General features: G+C 41.4%; 1 protein-coding gene across 1 annotated transcript in view; it reads right to left on the bottom strand.

The window, feature by feature from the left end:
- The window catches only part of lamb1b (laminin, beta 1b), a 28,656-nt gene extending 12,145 nt beyond the window's left edge, over positions 1-16,511 (bottom strand). The window contains exons 1-17 of the mRNA XM_079236279.1: positions 16,450-16,511; positions 14,022-14,157; positions 11,086-11,159; positions 9,764-9,952; positions 9,557-9,620; positions 8,698-8,900; positions 7,825-7,945; positions 7,225-7,413; positions 5,360-5,536; positions 4,494-4,606; positions 4,283-4,362; positions 3,264-3,399; positions 3,022-3,180; positions 2,474-2,607; positions 2,251-2,371; positions 1,272-1,458; positions 2-145 (exon numbers count right to left, since the gene is read on the bottom strand). Coding sequence (XP_079092405.1) covers positions 2-145; positions 1,272-1,458; positions 2,251-2,371; positions 2,474-2,607; positions 3,022-3,180; positions 3,264-3,399; positions 4,283-4,362; positions 4,494-4,606; positions 5,360-5,536; positions 7,225-7,413; positions 7,825-7,945; positions 8,698-8,900; positions 9,557-9,620; positions 9,764-9,952; positions 11,086-11,159; positions 14,022-14,121 — 2,191 coding nt within the window. The 5' untranslated portion in view covers positions 14,122-14,157; positions 16,450-16,511. The remainder of the gene's footprint in view (position 1; positions 146-1,271; positions 1,459-2,250; positions 2,372-2,473; positions 2,608-3,021; positions 3,181-3,263; positions 3,400-4,282; positions 4,363-4,493; positions 4,607-5,359; positions 5,537-7,224; positions 7,414-7,824; positions 7,946-8,697; positions 8,901-9,556; positions 9,621-9,763; positions 9,953-11,085; positions 11,160-14,021; positions 14,158-16,449) is intronic.

The raw sequence follows: 16,511 nt of genomic DNA on the forward strand, positions 1-16,511 counted from the left end.
CGCCTGCAGCCGGCGGGGCTGAACATGAACGTGGCGGCGCCGCAGTGGTCGCAGTTCCTGCCGACGACGTTGGGTCGACACTGGCACTGACCGCCACTGGGCTCACACACGGCGCTGAGGGAACCCTGAGGGTCACACTGGCATGCTGGGAGATGAACACAAGGGAGAGAAAAGTGGAGATTTATGAGCAGAATGACCTGATGGTGAACCAACAATCTCTTTGATTGATAAAAGATGTCAGATCGAGCTATTGGGGATATTATTCTGTAGAAAAACACATTCCACAAACACACGCTATAAACATGAATCACCTCAAGACAGATCCTCTGTCAGTTGATTCAACATCAACAACAACAACAACAAAGCCCTTGCACTGCTTTTGTTGTTTGTTAGTCACTGTACATACTTATATACTGACATATTTTCTTTATTGTTTAATTTATTAAACTAATACACTCTGCTAATTTGTTGTATATATTGAGTATTTTCATTCCTCTATCTATCTATCTATCTATCTATCTATCTATCTATCTATCTATCTATCTATCTATCTTTCCATCTTTCCATCTATCCATCTTTCCATCCATCCATCTTTCCATCCATTCATCTTTCCATCCATCTTTCTATCCATCTTTCCATCCATCTTTCTATCCATCCATCTTTCCATCTTTCCATCCATCTTTCTATCCATCCATCTTTCCATCCATTCATCTTTCCATCTTTCCACCTATCTATCCATCTTTCCACCTATCTATCCATCTTTCTATCTTTCCATCTTTCCATCCATTCATCTTTCCATCTTTCCATCCATCCATCCATCCATCCATCTATCCATCTATCCATCTTTCTATCTTTCCATCTTTCCATCCATTCATCTTTCCATCTTTCCATCCATCTTTCTATCCATCCATCTTTCCATCCATTCATCTTTCCATCTTTCCACCTATCTATCCATCTTTCCACCTATCTATCCATCTTTCTATCTTTCCATCTATTCATCTTTCCATCTATTCATCTTTCCATCCATCCATCCATCTTTCTTTCTCTCTATCTATCTATGTATCTATCCATCCATCCACCCATCCATCTTTCCATCCATCCATCCATCTTTCCATCCATCTATCCATCTTTCCATCCATCTATCTTTCCATCTATTCATCTTTCCATCCATCCATCCATCCATCCATCTTTCCATCCATCTATCCATCTTTCCATCTTTCTATCTTTCCATCTTTCCATCCATCCATCCATCCCTCCATCCATCATCGTACCCATGGCTCCTTTGTGCAGCAGCGCGGAGACGCTGAAGATGTAGTCGTTGCAGATGTCGGTCAAGGGGCTTTTCACGACGCTCTGGCTGCTCTCCAGACACCGGTAGCGCTGGAACGTATCCCACGCTCCCTCACCGTCGACCCCATGGAACATGTCCAGCTCCCTGACCCGGGGGATCAGCACCAACTAGGAGGAGGAGGAGGAGGAGGAGGAGGGTCAGTGGGAATGGAAGCCATAATAAAAACACAGGTTTGAAGAATAGAGTAGCAGAGTGCAGAGCGTTATTCTAGATGTAAAGGTGCAAAATACAACTTCCTGGACCGTTTGTTATATTTAAGTTTGGGTCAATTCTGGTATATAGTGCTCACATGTTGTTCCTGATTACAACGACAAGGTGTTTTGAATTTGCTTCTCATCCCTAGGAACCGTTACTGAGCCTCATGGGTATTGTAGTATTAAAGCCATTCGCCATAGAAATCATCAAGTATTAACTTGAAGCCTCCAATCTACAAGGGGTACATGGATGACTTTATGCCTATGATGTCACTTAAAAGTAAGGAAGACTGTGGCTCAGTGGTGAGCAGGGTCGTCCTTCAATCAGAGGATCGGCGGTTCGATCCCCGGCTCCGCTAGCCCATGTCGATGTGTCCTTGAGCAAGACACTTAACCCTAAATTGCTCCCGTAGCTGCGCCTATGGTGTATGAATGGGTGATAATCCAGATGTGGCACCTTGCATGGTAGCTCCTCTCATCAGTGTGTGAATGGGTGAATGATGTCATGTCGTGTTAAAGCGCTTTGAGTGTTCGGAAGACTAGAAAAGTGTCGTAGGAGTGTTGTTGTGGTTTACTGCAAGCTCAGTTGGTTGTGCAGTCTGACAGCAGCAGGGAGGTCTTGCGGTACCTCTCCTTCACATCTTGCTGTCCTTTAAGATAAACTGGGGGTTAATGGATGAATGTAGTTCATGAAAATCCACGTACAGAGTCGATGAGCGTGTACGGGCTCTGGACGTCGCTGACGGACGAGTAGAGAGGCAGCGTGAGACGGAGCGTGTAGTTCAGTCCCTTCTCGAAACACACCGGCCTCACCAGCAGCACATGTCTGCAACACAACAGAGAGTCAGTGTGTGTGTGTGTGTGTTTATATGTGTGTGTGTCGTGAACGTCTAGCTAGAGAGACACAGTGAAGTTAGTCAATCTTTACCTGGATCCAGGTGGGAGAGAGATGGACTGGTCGTCTCCACTCTGGACCGAGTTGCCGCAGTGACCGGAGTAGTTTGGAGGGTTGAAGACGGGACGCTGCACTCGGATGTTCACCTGCTCCCACTGCTCTGGCAACTGCACACACACACACACACACACACACACATGGCATGTTCACTTCTAAAACTATTTAAAGCTACTACAAGGAACTTTCATCTTGTGTTGACTTTGGCGTCCCGCCGGTCTGACCCCGGTGGACTGGTCTCTGCTTGAATTTGCCAAATTTTGCCGGAATCCAACCCAGTGGCACCGATGACCAGCAATAAGAAAAACTATATATATTCACGCTGATGGTCTCGTTTACTTATGTGGGTCATATAGAGGCATCGGTATTAAATATAGACGGTTTCATAACCAGTTAGAAGTTCCTCGTAGTACCTTTAACAAATGAAATCAACATCACCGAACACCAATAAAAAGCAAATATTCTGCGTATGAAGCCTTGTTCTTGTAGTGGAAACGCTTTTAAACACAAACTATGTTTATTACCTGCGGCTCATAGCGAATAAGGACGTCGTAGTCCATGGACTCTGGGACGTCGGTGATGGTGAACTCTAAGTAGGCTCCTTCTGGAACATTAACGAAGCCCATACCGGTCCACGTAGGACTGCGATCCAGAGGGTACGGCCTCGGGACCACCGTCACACCCTGACAAGAGATTAAAGGGATCAACGAAGCTGTAGTTCACATGTTTAGGTAAATACGTGGGATGGTACAACAAACACACGTACAGGTCCATGCTTGGCGTCCTCGGCCTCGTAGGTGTAGTGGTCCAGAGTGATGAAGTAGAAGCCGGACTCCACTCGATCGCAGTGTCTTCCAAACATGTGCTCTCTGCACACACACTGTCCCGAGTGAGGGTCACAGCTGTGGAGGGAAAGAATTAACAGATATTATTTCAGTACCTACAAATGTTCATGCATTTTTTTTTTTTTTTGCTTTTAGAACTGTGTGTGTGTGTGTGTGTGTTTTAGTGCAGATGTTTTTGTCACGGTTTTGGGTTGTTTCTGGTTTTGAAGTACTTGTCTTTTGAGTCCTCTGTTTCCATGCACTTGTGATTGTCTGCCCTGTCCCTGATTGTTTCCTCCTGTGTCTAATCACCTGCACCTTCTCTGTGTATTTAAACCCTGTTTGTCTCCTGCCCCACTGTGTGCATCCCTGTTTTTGATCCTGTAAACCTCTCTGCTTGAGCCAGAGTTTTTGGAAGCCTGTCTTTTTTTTGGATTAATACATTTACTTGGCATTTGGGTCCTCTTTGATCCCACCCGTGACAGTTTTGTCATGAAATTTGACTCCTTTGAGGCTGGTACATTCGCTAATAAAAAATAAAAGTACATTGCATCCTTGAAAGTTAAATAATGAGTCCCACTCTGAATACATGGATGGACATTACAATGGACATTTACAACATGGAGAAGATAACAGCATCTGTCAACCACAAACTGTGGTTACATACGTAAGTAACACCCCATAGAACTGATTTTATTTTCATAAATCAATGAATGTACAATAGACAACAGATCACTCCTTAGTTATGCATTGTTTTTCTTTTTGTTCTTTGTTTCATTCTGTTTCTTTTTGTCGTTTATTCAGTTTTTCACCCCTTGTTCTATATGTGTATAACTAATATGAGCATCATCAAAAAAGTAAATTGTCTGAAAAACATCTATAAATGTCTGATTGATGCCTACTACCAATACAAAAAAAAGAAGTTAAATAATAAATAAGTAAAAGTGATCTTTCAACATACTTATTGTCGACAGCCCCGCCCTGATCACAGTCACATGATCTGCAGCCGTCCATGTCATTGGACAAACCCCAATGCTGCGGCTACAGGGAAAAGAATGGAAAATAGAGCTTTGTTTATACACACACACTCACTCACACACACACACACACACACAGACACACACACACACACAAGTACGAGTATTTGAATTGAGGCAGTTGTGTTTGCGCACCAGACACTCGTCACAGTTGTGTCCGTCGACGAGGCGCTTGCAGAAGCACCTTCCTGTGTCCGAGTCACAGGAGTTTCCTCCAGACAGAGTGCCCAGCTGGTTACAAGTACAAGCTGCCAAAACACACAAACCAAACAATGAAGCAACAGATTCAACCGAGTCAGAGAGTCTGACTATAGTTTATCTACACGGTGCATGTTTGTGTCAGCGGTTTTATCTGAAGTCCTCCAGCAAAATGCACTTTTCAATCTCTATTTCTGATAAAAGTTATTTTCACTTTTTCTTGAAGTGACTATGAAGCCAACCTTCCACTTTAAAATTGCATACATTTACATTTTTATAGTGCTGAAAAAGAAGTTATTTCTTAATGGTATTTTGCTCAGGGGGAAAAAGAATGAATGGATTGGAATATAGATTTACGTATAGGTATTTTAATGGATTACATGCACGTTTACGGCGGTTGTAAGCGGTAAAAAACAAGTGGAAACAAAAAGGGGAACGTCTTGTATCCCTTAAATTGTATTTGTTAAATAACACCTATTCATTTATGATTAACAGCTTTTGGATTTAAGGTGTTTGGGTTTCGCCTTTTGAACTTAATAGACATATTAAAAAAAGCTCTGGTTACCACATTGGTATGTTTTCTGGGCTAAATTAAGGAGCAACTCCTGGTATTTCAAGGCATTCCTGTTTCATAGTGAGTGAAAACTCTCCACAAACAATATCCAATTTACACAGCGAGCTAGAATACACATGACAGCTAAATGTGAATAACTTGTTTGGCTGGATGACAATGATTCTGGAAACCGAGATATTCAAAACCTGGGGCGTACTAAGGGCCTCGACAGAAGCACATTGTGACTCACCCAGGCAGCCGCCGGGCCCCTGTCCCAGGCCGTGGTGTCCCCGCCTGCAGTGGTCACAGCGCTCCCCCTCCACATTGGCTTTGCATCGACACTGGCCTGAGATCAGACCGGCCGCCACGTTGGTGTGCGAGTCGCACAGTCCGCCCTGCAGAGACCCGACTGGGTCACAGTTACACGCTGTGCAGACATGAAAGACGACATTAGGAAAATTGTGTGGACACGTGAACGCTTATCATCCCTCCATCTCACGGTCATGTGGGAAATATTAACATATTTCACAACAAACAAACAGCGAGGGGAATATAAAAATAGATTTTTTTTTCTGATGAAAGGGAGATCTTCCCAAGACACTTTAACAATCTGAATTTTGATAAATCCAAAGACAATATCAACGTCAAATAGGCAGCGTAAAAATAAAACTACTTGGTGGTCAAGCTTTGTTGATGACATGAGAACTGATCATTTAAAGACCTTAACATCCGCTCAGCAATACAACGTTAACTGAGATAAAACTACAAAGTCTCGATCATGACTTTTAACATGTAACTTTACCAATCATCCATCTATAGATCCAGCATGCCATACATAACTCTACTGTATATAAATCATATACCTACGTATATATGTAAAAACTACTTGGTTGTCATGCTTTGTTGATGACAATTTAAAGACCGCAACATCTGCTCAGCTATATATATATATATATATATATATATATATATAGATATATATATATCTATATAGATATATATATATATATATATATAGATATATATATATATATATATCTATATATATATATATATATATATCTATATATATATATATCACTTGCCATATACACGAACACACATATAAAACCTACACTATATAGAGGTGTTTTAATTGTCCAGAAGTTAGCAACAAGTTAAACTAGCTTAATAACCAGCAAGTCGCCCTAATTGTGTGTGTTCTGCTCGGCTCAGTTCTGCTATTTATTTTTCTAATTATAATCCATGAAATTATTCTTAAAGGGCCCTTCAACTTAATGATTAAACTACTTTTAGTATTGATGCGTTAAGAATGTGTGTAGCATTTAGGGGACCAGACACTGTCATCAACTTTCTTTAGTGTATAATTACCTGAAAGTTGGTTGTAATCTGCAACCTCACTGCTAGATGCCACCAAATCCTACACACTGGCCCTTTAAGTGAGATATTTTCGTAATATCTGAGTACTTATTCCCCCACTGTCGAACACACAGGGAGCCTTATCTAAGGCTCAAGAGAGAAGATTCAATTTTCACGCTTGGAAGCACGTCTGTTCTCCACAAAGTTTCTGGCAGCCTCTCAAATTCTCTCACATGCAACAATTACATTTGGGCCTGAAAGATCCACTGGAGGAAACGTCAAAGAGCGTCCAAAACCGAGTGCGTCTGTAATTAAATGGAAATCTGCCCAGTAGATTATGATATTTCTTGGGTAAATAAGGTCTGCTCAGTGAACGCAGAAGTGTCTTGCTCTCTAACAAAGTGGTGATCAACAGTAAGAGGTCTTATCTTGTAGTAGCATTACATCACCAGCAAGTTATCTGTGAGTGAGAATGGACGAGAGCTGCAACACAAAGAGCTGTGTGTGATTTAAAAGATGAGTCTGGGTGGGAGGAAAAGAGCGGAGGAAGCCGCGTTTCATTTTTACGGCTCTATTTCTACTTGTACCCGGCACTCAGTCGGTAATTACAATCACGACGCTTCAAAGGCCGCGGATCCAGCTGGTGCTCGTCTGAGGAAGAAAAACCTGTCCTTGAGGAGGACGTGCGTTCTAAACAGACCGACCATGTTAATGAAGCAGAGCGGATTCATCGAAGGTCGCGCAAAGGTCACTTACGCTCGCAGACGTTGGGGTCCCTCAGGTCGCGGTTCGGGTGCTGGTGGAAGAAGGGTGCGCACTGCTCGCACTGCCGGCCCACCGTGTTGTGCTGACAGGCGTCGCACACGCCGCCGCTCGTGTTGCCGCTCGTCCCGTACATGGCCGGGTCGAAGTGGCACGATGTGGAGTGCTGGTTACACTCGCACTCTGAGGAGGAAACTCACATTTACTGCTGTTTTCTTTGTCAAAAGGTGCATTTTTGTAATGATATTTGTAGCCCTAAACCTTAACCCCTAATCCTATTAATTGTTTGAGTTGTGTTTAGAGGTTGTCCATGGGGATTATATATTATTTTAGCCCTGATTTTTATATTTAATTTGATATATAACATGTTTTTTATACCATGATTTCTTTCTTGATTTGTATCTGGTGACCTGATATAAAAGGGTCCCCATTTTTCGGGACCCTAGGGCTTAAGCACAGGAGTGTGTTGACTTTACTCTTGTATTTATTTCTTATCTCATTGTTTTCTTCTGTGTCATGCAGCTATAGAGATGCAACTGAGTATTATTAATCTACAGATCGTGTACTCGCGTACATTCATGTTTGTGTTCTTACTCTTGCAGGCGTGGCTGTTTCGGCCCTCGGCGGGTTTCCACGGCAAATCGTGGTAGAAGTCCTGGCAGTGCTCACAGTTTAGTCCCTCGGTGTTGTGGTTACACACACAGCGGCCATGGACCTACACACACACACACACACACACAAAATGAAATAATATGGATATATTTTTCTTCTCTAGTTTTTTATTAACACACAAAGATATTCGTGTAGTTGGGGTTTTATGTTCTTGACCTTAGGAACAGCATGCACAACATCATAATCTGCCTTTTGCAGTTAAAGACCATTAGATGCGTTTGAAAGCTCTATAGAAAAAGCACTTGGCTCTTTGAGTTGAGACTATTTAATTAAGTAAGTAATCTACCAGAAAAACATGTTATAGTTATAAATATAAAGTGACTTGCAGGTTCATTCAACATTCATTGTTGATACTTAGCAGTTGAGCAATTTATCTCACTAAAAGCTTCAGTTAGTAAGATGGACTCTATACTGATGAAGATCATGTGATATGATTGAAAGCTCCAGAACAGCTCCTAAATGGACCTTGAGGTGAGGTTTTTATCAACGAAAAGATTCTGATCTGATTTAACCACAACATGCTTGTGATTATGATTTATTGCAACTCTCTGTTGACCAAACAAGCTCACCAAAAGGTCCTTTTAGTGGCTGTTCTGGAGCTCTCAATCATATCTCATGATCCTCATCAGCAGGTGAACAGTTACCCAGTTGTCATGACATTGTAGATATTAAAATTATACATTTTTTCCAAGCACTTTAAGGACTTCTATGAAAGTTGAAAGTTTCACTCATAACTTTTTTCTATCTATTCATTCTGCATTCATCGCAACCACCCGAGTGTGTGTCCAGTCGTACCATGCCCTCGGCTCCGGTCGGCGCTCCGTCGATCGGCGCGCACTCGGAGGCGTGGCCGTAGCAGAAGCAGTTGCCGCGGACGACCATGTCGTAGAGGGAGTAGTAGTACTTCTCCGTCACTTCCTCGCGCGAGTCCAGCAGGTTGTCGCCCAAAGTGTGGAGCTTCAAGAACTTCACCCGGAGGTTGGTGATCTTCAGCATGTCTGCACACACACACACACACACACACACACACACACACACACACACACACACACACACACACACATGCGCACACACACACAAAAACACACACACACGTTTCAAGTTACTCGCCGAGTTTCCAACCTCAAAGACGCCACCTTTGTTCCTCACACACCCACAGTATTCACCACATACTTAACATGAAGCCTGTGTGTGTGTGTGTGTGAGTGTGGGTGGGTGTGTGTGTGTGTGTGTGTGTGTGTGTGTGTCGGTCTGGATGTAGGCGAGTGCACGAAAGGCTGTGTCGCTCCAACACGTGAAATTCCATGCAGCAGAAACTGGAAATCACCTCAATGCCGTCATGTGTTCGTCAGACAGCGACCACACCGGGGAGGTCAAAGGTCACGCTCGGGTCAGACTGAACCCCTACAATGTGTTCGCTTGAGTTTTCTCCTGATTATTTCAGTCACATGTCATTCTATTGGTCAGTTATCTTCAAATAATGTCCAGTAGTTGTAATGATGATGATGACAGGCCGCATACTTTAAAGGACTTTTAAGGGGCCAAAAGTAAAAAAGGTCGAGGGCCTCTAATCTACACAATGTCAACCACACAACAATAAAAGGTTTTAAAGCTGACAAAGCATTGCTTTTAAGGCAATTTAGGATCAGCTCACTCTGTATCCTCAGGCTGTAGGGGTCGTCAATCGAAAAGACGGGGTCCAGCATCCGAAATATCACCTGAAAGAGGAAAAGAAAAGTTTGTAATAAAGGGACTTTTGTGAGCGGCTATTTCTCCTTAAAATCTCAGACATTTTTCCAAAGTTGAATCCTACAATCGAGTCCCGACACTCGTATTGTGACGTAAATAAAGCGGGTGTCACCTCTCCCTCCGTGGACGGCTCGATGTCGGAGTAATGGGAGTCGCAGACGATCTCGTCCACTTTGGCCATCGGCCCGGACGACACGCCGGGGAAGGACGCCTCGCAGTCGTAGGCGAAGTACCGATAAACCTGCCAATTTTTCCCAAAGTCCATGGAGCGCTCGATCACCATGGCAGCCGGCCGAAACGTCTGAGACAGAGGAGACGGAAAGAAACGTCATGGGATCATTAATCGTCACGTTTTTTTATTTCTGCAATAAATCTGATTTCACTTTTTCCATTGTTGATGCTTTTTATTCTTTAAAATAACTTTGTTTCTGCATGATCACCCTTTGATGATGCTTTAATATGATTAAAGAACATTTAAAAACATTTTGATGAAGACTTTTCTGTTTGCTGCTGCCTTGAATTGAACTTTTATTCATTTTTTTTTGCTTTTTGACAGTTTTTTTTATGTTTTAATGAATGTTCTTAATTGTTTTTAAATCTTGTTTTCTTCTGCATTATGTTTTTATGTTTTGAAGTGAATCACTTTGAATCGCCTTGTTGTTGAAATGTGTTATACAAATAAACTTGCCTTGCATCATCACGTTTTAGTTTCCACAGCAAAATCGGATTTCATTTTTTCCACTGTTGATGCTTTTTATTCTTTAAAATTATTTGTTTTACTTAGCATGATCACCCCATGATGCAATTGTATTTGTGAGAACATTTTAAAATGATTAAAGAACTTTTTAAACAATTTTGACCCTTTTGAAAGAGATCTAATCTGTTAATTTCTTTCCTTTAATTCCTTCTGAAACACAAATAATTTCTAGGCTTTTTCATGTCATCAATATCCAGTTAATCCCAACTATTAACTTGTTTCTTTGCACATTTTACATAAAAATGTCTGTATAAATGATTTTGGGGGGACTTTTAATAAACTGTAAATATATTTTTTTCCCCATTGGAATACCATAATAATAAATATAACCTGATATTCCTGAAATGTGTTTTTCTGCCATCTAATCCCAAAGCAGGACGAGACAGGATGCACATGGAAAGTGTGTGTTTTGGTTATGACGTAGAATTTCCGGCTCAAAGCCAGCTGGCCATCGTCATGTGAAAGCGAGGAGAGCAGCGTTTTTTTTTTTTTTTACTGCACACCCTCGAACTCATCCCTCCTTCCTCTCTTCCCACCGTCCTCCAGAGGCCAGAACGATTTACCACATTCCACAACCACAGCTGTCGGACGCTGTGTTTATCTCCGTGGGTTTGAGAGTGTATATCGTGTGTGTGTGTGTGTGTGTGTGTGTGTGTGTGTGTGTGTGTAGCGGGCACCTTAAATGTCATGATAAGGTGTGTGAAGTGGAACTCGGCCTCCAGGTCAAGCTGGATGGTCACATTCTCCACACCTGCAGGTAAAAAGAAACAGGAAATTAACAATTAAATCTCTTTCTCGACCGACCCCCATTCATAAAAAAAACTAAAAACGACGACACACCCCAGACAGACTTTCTCACGCACTAACACATCATTTATTTTAAATGTTTACAGATTCTTTCTGCACATGTTTATGCAGCTGAGGCTTTTTGGAGCGTTCACACGTGGATCTAATAAATCTCCGGTTCTGGATTGTGTTGCAGCAGCTACTCCTAGATTCTTCACAACGTTTATGTGTAAATGTGGTTTTGATCTAATTATTTATTTTATTATTTATTTAAAACGGGGTTCTCCTATTACGGGGATTACATAGTAAAACTCTCCAACTTCCCCCAGGAAGAGTGCAGGCGTTTGAAGCTAATTTTACATAGAAGCTAAATATTGTAATTACAATTTCTGGGTCGTCACATGATGCCATGTCTTTAACTCAGTGGATAATAAAGTTCTAACAGCTGCATGGCTCTTATTTCAACGTATCCTCAAACATCAGTTCATATGCTATCTTATGAAAAGCTACTCTTCATTTTTAGTGTTTTCCTACAGCAACGCGTTTACATTTCTGCTCGTTACATATATACGGTCTTTTCAAAATAAAGTTCCGCCAGCACAGGAATCAACTTAGGTAGGTTTAGGAAAAGATCGTAAAGTACTTCATAGGTTAGGTTCATTAAAAGATCGTAAAGTACTTAGTTAGGTTTAGGAAAAGATCGTAAAATACTTCATAGGCTAGGTTCAGGAAAAGATCGTAAAGTACTTAGTTAGGATTAGGAAAAGATCGTAAAGTACTTAGATAGGGTTAGGAAAAGATCGTAAAATACTTAGTTAGGTTTAGGAAAAGATCGTAAAATACTTCATAGGCTAGGTTCAGGAAAAGATCGTAAAGTACTTAGTTAGGCTTAGGAAAAGATCGTAAAGTACTTAGATAGGGTTAGGAAAAGATCGTAAAATACTTAGTTAGGTTTAGGAAAAGATCGTAAAATACTTCATAGGTTAGGTTCAGGAAAAGATCGTAAAGTACTTAGTTAGAGTTAGGAAAAGATCGTTAAGTATTTAGTTAGGGTTAGGAGAAGATCGTAAAGTACTTAGTTAGGGTTAGGAAAAGATCGTAAAGTTCTTAGTTAGGGTTAGGAAAAGATCGTATAGTATTTAGTTAGGGTTAGGAAAAGATCGTAAAGTATTTAGTTAGGGTTAGGAAAAGATCGTAAAATACTTCATAGGTTTAGGAAAAGATCGTAAAGTACTTAGTTAGGGTTAGGAAAAGATCGTAAAATACTTAATTAGGTTTAGGAAAAGATCGTGAAATATATATTACGGTTTAGGAAAAGATCGTAAAATACTTAGTTAGGTTTAGGAAAAGATCGTGAAGTACTTAATTAGGTTTACTCGTTTTCCGACAAATAAATAAACATTGACTTCTTGAACTAGCAGCGGTTTCCTGGCGAATGAGCTGAAGAACGAGGTCGGGCCGAAGGCTGGGAGGAAGTAATAAATGAAGTAATAAAATAATGAAATTTGAATGAGCGGGTTAATCCGGTTCTCTTTTCACTTCCATGGTCCCCACTGCAACGGCCCGGTCTTTACTACACATCACAGCGCCAAGATGGAGCTGGAGGACGACTGCCAGGGAATTAGGAAATCCCAAGCAAAGCCATTGTGTGTCTGCGGCTTCCTGCCGTTTCTAAGCCATCTGCACTTCTCCCTCCCATGACTCATACCTCCGACAGATTCCCACCGCTAGGAGGGGAACGCTGTGCGGCATGAAGGAGCAGAGAGGGAAGAGTTACTGGAGCTGAACTTTCTTACGGAGTTGTGATTCCTTTCAGGGGTCAAATGAAGGAAGTGCTGATTGTTAACCAGGCAGATCAGCGCTTGTAGAATCAGTTAATGTTCAACTGGGTGTTGAAGCAGGAAGAGCAGATGTTACACCAGAGTCCCTTTAAACACAGACTCCAGAGCAGTTTGTTTTATACCTATAATGTTTCTGCTTTAGTCAATTCATCTGTTCACCGATCCATTTGTTATTGGTTTACATCAGAGTACAGCCTATATGTGCTTTCTTTGTTTGAAATTGCTTATTATATTATATATATATATACACCGAAGATACAAAGAAGAGACACTAAAGCTACTGTTTTGATAACTGATTCATCATTTTAGGCTGATATTCATGCAATAAAATGCCTTTCAGCTTCTGAAATGTAAAGATTTGCTGCATTAGACTGAAGAATATTGAGGATTGGAACTTTTGAAGGTGTCACTAATTGGCTTAACCGGTATTTCACACTATTTTATCACGTTTTATAAATATATATATATAGACTATATTCACTCATAAGGCCCATTATTCTGCAACAAGTACATTTACTTTTGGTACTTCAAGTACATTTTCTTTATGATACTTATATACGACATTTCTAACATTTTCAATGCAGGACTATTTGCACTTTTACTGAAGTAAAGTATCTGAATCCTTCGTCCAACATCGACTGTTTGTGGAGATCTCTGAACCTCCGCTGTCTCATTACACACTTCCTCTCCCCCTCCTCTAAACGCCGGTGTGTTCAAGTGATGACACAAGTTTCCATCCTGCACACCTGTTCTCCCCGGCACACCTGTAAGCCCCGCCCCCTGTTCCTGCTGTGTTTGTCTGCAGTGAGAGTCCCTGTGATCTCCCGTCTAGTCATTACTGAGCTCGGTTCCCACGAGAAGAGCCTCAGTCGGAGCTCACACGCTCAGCTGCCCTTCCTTCATCTCAGGTCTGTCTCTGTAATTCAACACTAAACACACTCTTTTCCTTTTGTTGTTGTTGTTGTTGTTGTTGTTTTGCCCCTCACCGTTCTCCGACTGCCACCAGGTCTTGAGGCGGTTGTGGGCGAAGGTGGTGACCAAGTTGTCGATGCTGTGGCTGACTTGGTTGCTGTCCTCGTCGAACATCTGCCTGGAGTCGCACACGAAGCATTTCTTCTCCTCCTGACGGACGCAGAGCACAGAGGAGGTCAAAGATGCTGAGGATGCTTCTGCATTATATCTTTGTTCCTCTGGTTCATCAATAACACAGTTTTCATAGTGACTCGATATCTCGAACCGGCAGTCTGGTGGATAAATCTACGTTTTGGCAGGAGAGGATGTAACATGCATAACTAATGATTATTTATATTACCAGTCAATCGGATTATGAATCATTTGGTTTATACATAACAAACAAAATAAAACGCATACATATTCTTATCATAACAGATATAGAAAAAGCAGAAAATCCTCACTTTTTAAGTTCATTTGTTATCAATATAGAACAAAAATACTTGATGGACCATATAGGTATTCTTCTAAAACAATCAAGGAAATCCAAACGCAGCAGTAATGATAGTCGGTTATTAACATTATAAACCAATCCACAACAGCATACAAGGATAGTTCAAGCAAAGGAGTGTTTCCAGCTTTGTGAACGTTAAAGGAAGATGATGAGTTCAAATAAATAAAATGTGAATAAAGGCTTTTCACTGAAGGAGTGGAGGATGTTTCAGCTGCCGATTAAAGCCTGAATGAGTGTTCAGTAACCACATGTGGCTGTAGTAGTCTAATACGAGTAATGACGCACAGTATGTGTATCACGTGTCTGTTTGACAATGTGTTGGCTCCGACACACTTAAATATCGCAGCCTCTGAATAAACAAGTTTCTCAATTTCGCAGAGCTCCTGCCAACTCTGTTGAAATGTGAGCGTCGTCTCTCTCGGTGTTTATTGGAGGAGAGGCTCACTTCATCCCCTTATGCTCATACTTGAGGACTGTGCTCATCCTCAGGAAGCTCAGAAAAAGGCCCTGCAGTGTGTCACTTCATAAGGACACCATTCACACACAGAGCTCGCCATAGGGGTGTTTGATAAAAAGGAGAATACCCTCCTCCTCCTCCTCCTCTTCCTCCGGCCCACATGCACACAGCGGAGCGATTGTGAGGCCACACAGCGCTTTTATTGTGGAGAGGAATGTCTGAACTGACACTCCACGAGACAGCGAGCAGATACTGTACATGTGCACGCTCCCACACATGACGGGGAGCGGCGTCTATGAGACACTTAATTGATTAGTGGCGAGAAATGCCAATCAATGGATCTCAAATGTGAGAATTTGATGCTTTTCTTCACCTCATTGGACAGTAAACTAAACATCAAACAATGTGAAATAATGTGAAATAATCTGAAGACGCCATCTCGGGGTCGGGGAATTTACGACGGGGCGTTTTTAATCTGTTCTGTGACATTTTAAAGGCGATGACGAACGAAGGCGGTGATGAGAATGAACATTTGTTCCAGAAACTTTCTTCCTCTCATCATAATCAAATCACCGCACATGTAATAGACTCTTAAATATATACACATTTAAAATAGAATGAAGGACCGGCTCTTCTCTCTTGCAAAAATTCATAAGCAAAAAGTCCAAGGACATAAAGAAAATGGCAAATTACAGGAAAGATAACAAATCTACTTATAAAAAAAAAAAATATTCTTCTTTTTTTGTATTTGTTTTGATCAAAACCAATGTTTAGCGTGATTTATTTGTTTTAAAACAAAGTTGCATTGATGCTCTGGTAAGTTTAAAATGTCTCTACTACATCCGGACTAAAGGTCAGATTCTCACTGTTACCACATGTCATGGTTCTGGCACTCAGTACAAAGAAATGTTACGTTTTCTGTGTACAAATGTGGTTTGATGTGCATACATGTAGATGATCTGCACAGTGTATGTATGGTTTGCTATGACTGACTGAACTGGAATGCACATTTGTATATTTTGGACCGGTCATGACTGATTTACCTGTAACCGAGTGTGTGTGAAGAAACTGCTCTTGTGGAATGTGGTGTACATTAACATATTTATTCTCTTTGTCTTGATTCATAACTTCAACGTTGTGGGTTATTATTATACATCAACTTCTCCCCCACTCTTCTGCCTGTAATATGAATAAAGTTTGTCTCAAAAGAAACAAAAGCAAAAACCAAAGAACATTCTCACTCTGTGTTGTTTCAAAGTTCATGGACGTCATTCTGCTCCTTTTAGAGCAAGAAATCAGGCAAGAAGTCTCTTAAAATCATACTTTTTATACCAAGATACCAAGCATTTGTTCTCACTATTTGTAGTTTATTATCTAAACGGATAGAGAAAACTATAAAGTAAGTTTCCAAGAGATCAAGGACACATCTGGAGTTCACTCAGCCCTCAGTGGCTTGAGATCATTTCCCAGCAGCATCCAAACCTTTTCTTACCTCCAGATGTCCGACGATGCAGAAGCGCTCCGGACGCTTCAGGCCGCAGGTGGAGGACACGG

Source organism: Taurulus bubalis (genome assembly GCF_910589615.1).
Source record: "Taurulus bubalis genome assembly, chromosome: 20".
NCBI lineage: Eukaryota > Metazoa > Chordata > Actinopteri > Perciformes > Cottidae > Taurulus > Taurulus bubalis.